The sequence below is a fragment of the Cryptomeria japonica genome, chromosome 3 (assembly GCF_030272615.1).
Source record: "Cryptomeria japonica chromosome 3, Sugi_1.0, whole genome shotgun sequence".
Taxonomy (NCBI): domain Eukaryota; kingdom Viridiplantae; phylum Streptophyta; class Pinopsida; order Cupressales; family Cupressaceae; genus Cryptomeria; species Cryptomeria japonica.
Window position 1 is genome coordinate 517905117 of NC_081407.1, and position 5486 is coordinate 517910602.

At 36.7% G+C, this 5486-nt stretch overlaps 1 protein-coding gene across 1 annotated transcript; it reads left to right on the forward strand.

The window, feature by feature from the left end:
- The first annotated feature begins 1710 nt into the window (after positions 1–1710).
- On the forward strand, positions 1711–4067 carry LOC131060205 (B-box zinc finger protein 22). The gene is made up of 3 exons (XM_057993359.2): positions 1711–2068; positions 2322–2711; positions 3357–4067. The coding sequence occupies exons 1-3, from the start codon at positions 1883–1885 to the stop codon at positions 3636–3638; spliced, it is 858 nt and encodes a 285-aa protein (XP_057849342.1). The 5' UTR covers positions 1711–1882; the 3' UTR covers positions 3639–4067.
- Positions 4068–5486: the final 1419 nt, after the last annotated feature.

Here is a 5486-nt window from a genome sequence, read left to right on the forward strand (position 1 = left end):
AAAGACACAACAAACACAGAGGATGTAAAATGACTTCAAGCACAACACGCTAACCCTAAGGAAGTTGGCTGAGAGAGAAGACCTTTGCTTGTAGACTCAAGTACACACCCAATAGCTAATCAGAATATGACCGCCGAGTTTCACGCAATGGATTCTCAACGTCGTATTAGCCAACTCCAAAGGCTAATGGGGGCACGTTATGGCAAGTATCTTGGGAGAGTTACTATCTCTCTTGCACAAAGATTACCCCCCTTTCGGAGGTGAACCGGGTAGCTTCTATCTTAGAGTTCTTAGTGAGTTAGACCTATATAATCATGAATATAAGAACCATAACAAATTGACCTATTTCCTTCTAAAAGATGCGAGTATAGACTTGCTCTCAGATTTGTCTAAGCAATACCAGTGACTAGACTACACCAAGATGAAGGATTTAATCTATATGAGCACAAAATTAAGCTAAATGGATGCAAGATTAAGCTAGATATGCAAGATTAAGCTATAAATGATTAAACTAAATATGCAAAAAGCTAAGATGCAATAATCTCAAAGCACAATATTCTCAATGACTGTAGAGCAAAAACTGCATAATAACAATAAATCTCCAGGGTGTTTTGAATGAGAGATGAAAGGCTGAATTTATAGAGAATCCAAAGAGAGACCAACGGTCAAGATCAATTAATGATGAGCGGTTGAGATTCCTCAAGAAAAATCACAATCTAAGTGAATTGAAATAATTGGATGCTTTGATTGAATGCATTGAGATTATATGTCCGAGTTTGCATTGGAGATAAAATTAGTTGATTCCATGCACTTGAGATAAAATTAGTTGATTCCATGCACATTCCTCTTATTTGCTCAAGATCTTTATTTAGAAAAGCCTCTTATGCAACTAAACTTCTTTCCTCAAGATTTGCTTTGAGTTTTATTTTTAGAGAAAATCATTTACTCAATTTAATTGCTTTTTCTGAGATTTCTCAAGTCGTCTCAAATTTAGAAAAAGAAATATCTCAAGTTGATTTCTTTTCAATTTAATTCATTTTTTGTAAATTAATTCTTTTTTGCAAATTAATTCTTTTTTTTGATGATTTAATGGCAAATTGATTTATTAATTAAATATGCTAAGATATTTAATTAAATAAATATGATAATTGATTAAAATGATTTACTTGGAACGATTAATTAATTAAATAAACATTTAATTAATATAGAATGATTTATTTGCCATGTGACATTGATGATTTGAGGAGTTAATTAATTAGATGCTCAAGATTGATTTAATTGCCTTTGGTTAGAACCTTGACGAGGTAGTCGAAATTAGGGGCTCATGGTTTAGATGACCATTTTTAAGATATTACAAGTCCAACCTAAAAAACAGATAAACAAATAATGTTTGATTAAATGCATGTAAATATAAATGAATGACCAATCATAAAATAGACCCAACTTTATACTAAACTACACCATTTCTTAATATATAATAATTACATTAAAATATTCTTTGAAAATGGACGGAAAATCATTAGGAATCGGTATGAATGCCTATACACAATTCATTGTTACAAAAAGTTGACCATTTAAATTCTTAAGTTGATTTTCCTCCATTGACTATTGATTTGTATTTGTAGAGTCAAATGACCTAGAGAAGCGACTTGGCTTTATGATGGTTGCTGGTTGCGTGTATAACCTGAAATGTGTTTGTGGACACAAATCATGTCGACTTACCACAAAATACGTTTTAATTGCCTCCTTAAAAAGAAAAGCAATCCTACGGCCAGAGATGTTCCACGTGATTTGGATTGACGAATGGAAGCCCACAAGAAAGAGTTTAACTTGAATTTTCAGGTTTAATGGAAGGATCGAGAGCGGATAGAGCAGAGAGCAGATGAAGATGAAGGTGCAGTGCGATGTATGCGAAATAGCAGAGGCAACTCTTATGTGTATTGCAGATGAGGCCGCTCTCTGTTCTCAGTGTGATGATAAAGTCCATGCCGCCAACAAGCTCGCAAGCAAACATCAGAGGGTACCACTTATCTCCCCTTCTCATTTGCCCAAATGTGACATTTGCCAGGTACACAACTTCTCTCTCTTTGTCTGTCTTCTGTAAGCTAGGTTTTGATCGGTCATGGTGAAATGGAATTTTCAGATCATTCTATCCTTTCTTCATTCCTTCTTCGTGGATGATTTTACTTGACAGTGCCTCATAAATGAAGGGAAGTGAAAGAATAAGTAAGCCTTTATGATGGGGCAGTGGTTCTGTGAGAAAACCCCTAATGGCTCATCCTATATGCTATTGAAACAGAACCTCGTGTATGCCATGACAGGAGAAGAATGCATATTTTTTCTGTGTGGAGGATCGAGCCCTGCTGTGCAGGCAGTGTGATGTTTCAATACATTCTGCTAACCATCTTGTAGCTGCCCATCAGAGATTGCTTGTGACGGGAATCAAGGTTGGCCTTGATCCCATCAAAAACATATCTGGTGAGAAGGCAGCAACTGGTTTGAAGGAAGTTAGTGCAAGTGCAATGAACAAGGGGCCAGGGACAGTGCTCAAGGGGCCAGGGACAATGCACAAGGGCCCAGGTACGCGACCAGGAGCAGCTATCGTCTCCGACTATATTTCTGAATCATTACCAGGCTGGCGAATGGATGAGGCTTTCCTTCTTCCTTACATTGATAATGGTTATGGTTTTGATGAGCCAGGGTCTTCCAAGGTATTTATCACTGCTGATATGTCTCGTTTTTTATTTTCTTTTTATGCAGCCATTCATGTTTGTAGCATATTTTACAAGTAGATATGATAGCAGAAGTGGTGGCTATGTCAATATTCAATTTGTTAGGCCAGATGTTATAGCTCTAGAATTCTCTCTGTCTGCCTCCCCTACCCTCCCCCCTCTGCCCCCTCATCTGCTTTGCCCCCGCCTCTCCCTCACTCCCACCCCCTTCTCTCCTCCCCCATGTATATGAAAGTAAAATCCCTTGCAGTCTAAAAACATGATAAGATTAACGAACTTTTTGAACTTCCCCTTAAAAAGAGGGAACAGTTGTGTCTGAATCACAAATAACATTGATCTGCGAAAACTTGAGTGAAGTCCCTGCTAAATTGTATAATGCGCCTCCACTAGAAAAGGTCCATATGTTTGTTACGGCTTTGAGTGTTGTAGTACAAGTTTCAATCTAGCAAAATACACATTACAGAGTTTCTTTGTTATTTTGTAGAGACCATAACTTTATTAGCAGCTTTATATAAACCTATATCTCTTTGTAGGATAGTTTCCAATAAGTAAAGGAGATTATCATTTTCTTAGTCAGTTTCAAGATCCATTGCTCATCTGGATGTTTTTATTAAATTCTTACAGGCAGATAATGGCAATTTTGGAGAATATGAATGGAGCACAAGTCCCTCTGGCGCAAAGGAATCTAATGTAGAAGAATATATAGCACAGGTGCCAGAGATGCCTTCACCTCCCACTGCATCTGGACTTTATTGGCCTCACAGACTAATTCCTCCAACTCAAGGCAAGAATAACCAGGTCTTTGGCTTCTGTGAATTTTACAATCCTCCTCTAGTCCCTGATATCGGATGTCAATCTTCTCCACCTGATTCTCCTCTGTCTAAGAGAAGAAAATTGGTGGCTTAGCCTCTTACCTCAAGGGTTTTAACTTATTTATCTTTTTTTATCACTGTTCTGTCAATCTTCAGACCTGCCAAGCTGTTACAGGGTCTGAGATGAAAGCAGAGCCTGCATGCCACATGCATATTTCTCAACCGAAATGATCCTCCAAGCACCCAATCTGTGTAATAACTAGTCATTATTCGTATAACATTTTCTGCATCCCGTACTTGCAATCATGTAGATTCAATTTTCTGAATAGTCTTGGGTAGAATTGATTGCTAATTAGGATCCATTGAATATTTTAGCACTCTGCTGTGATTTGGTGTGAGTTTGCTTGTACATTAGTAGGATACCAAACTAACAGTTAAACAGTTCATCGCAACATCTAAATTCTGATAATGTACTGAATTATTCATGTCTCTGTAAAATAATAATATTATGTTTTACGATTTCTGCTAGGTTTAAAATTATTGTGAAAGAAACTTATGTCTTGGAACTGCCCAATGTGAAATGTCTGCTTTTGATTACTTGCAACTTGCAAGCTTCAAATCCTGATTTTATAATTCAATTCTCTATTTTCGTCTGATTGATATGGTTTCAGGCTGACTTACCTTATCAAACTTTTATAAGTTGATCTAATGGGGTATGAATTCCTACGTATGTAGGACATGCGTTGGAAACTTAAATGAGCAGTTAGTTTTGTCTGGAACATTTTTAATACATCAAGATGTTCTAATGTTTTCAGAGATACTATTCACATTTTTTGCATGATCAGATTCTAGTGGTTCTTTTTTATGAATTAAAATTTACTTCTGAGTTCCATACAAAAGTCATGACATTAGCTACTTACGTGTACGCTTAATTTATATCTATGTATTCTTACATTTGCAGATGGATTAGACAATATGTTTTTTGTTTTACTTCCATTACTGATATTTAATGTACAGAGATTCAAATATGAGTGCACACCGGTGCTGCCTCAAAGTGGCTACCTTTAAGTTCAGTTAGGATAGAGCAGGGAGAAAACAAGTTCTGGGTATGGCTAGGGGATTGTCCCAAAAAATCAGAGAACGGGTACAAGAGCCCACAAAAGTTGAGGAACGCTTGCATTCTCCCTCCCCACAACCCCTTTGTCTCCCTTTAAAAAAAAAAAATAGTAGTTGAAATTAATAATAGCTAGTTAGTAGTTGTTATACATATATTATCAATGAATTAACCAAACGAACAGGGAGACGTCAAATTAGACTTATATTATAATGGCGAACCATTGATTTAGAAAGTAGTAACGAAGATATCAAAATAAACAACAATGGAATTTGAAATTTGATTTATATATTATGGTTAAATAATACATGTATATACATTTATATATGATTGTGTATATATGTGTAGAACTTCCCAAGCATGAGTTGAACTCAATATTGATTTAGGAAGTGGTAACAAACATATTAAAATAAACTACAATGAAATGTGATTTATATAGTTACCGGGTTCGGCCCCCTAGACCCCTGGTATTGGTCCGGTACGGTCCTGGTTCGGGGTTCGGGTCCGGTTCGCCTGTGGTTTGGACAGGGTTCGTGGTTCACAGGCCTGGTTTGAACCAGGGCGAACCAAAGACGACCTAGGGTCGAACCCAAGACGACCCAAGTCGAACCCAGGGGTTTGACAGCTCAAAAATGGATTTTTTTTTGCAAAATTTAAATATTTTTGAATTCCACCACATAAAAAATTAAAATGACCCTAAAAGTGAGTTTTAAAACATTAACTTGGCTCATTTCACACAAACAACATGACTACAAGCAAGGGGAAACGAAGATGTGGGATATGGAGCCAAAACATACTGATTTGGATAAATTCACTTCTCAGCTTGTT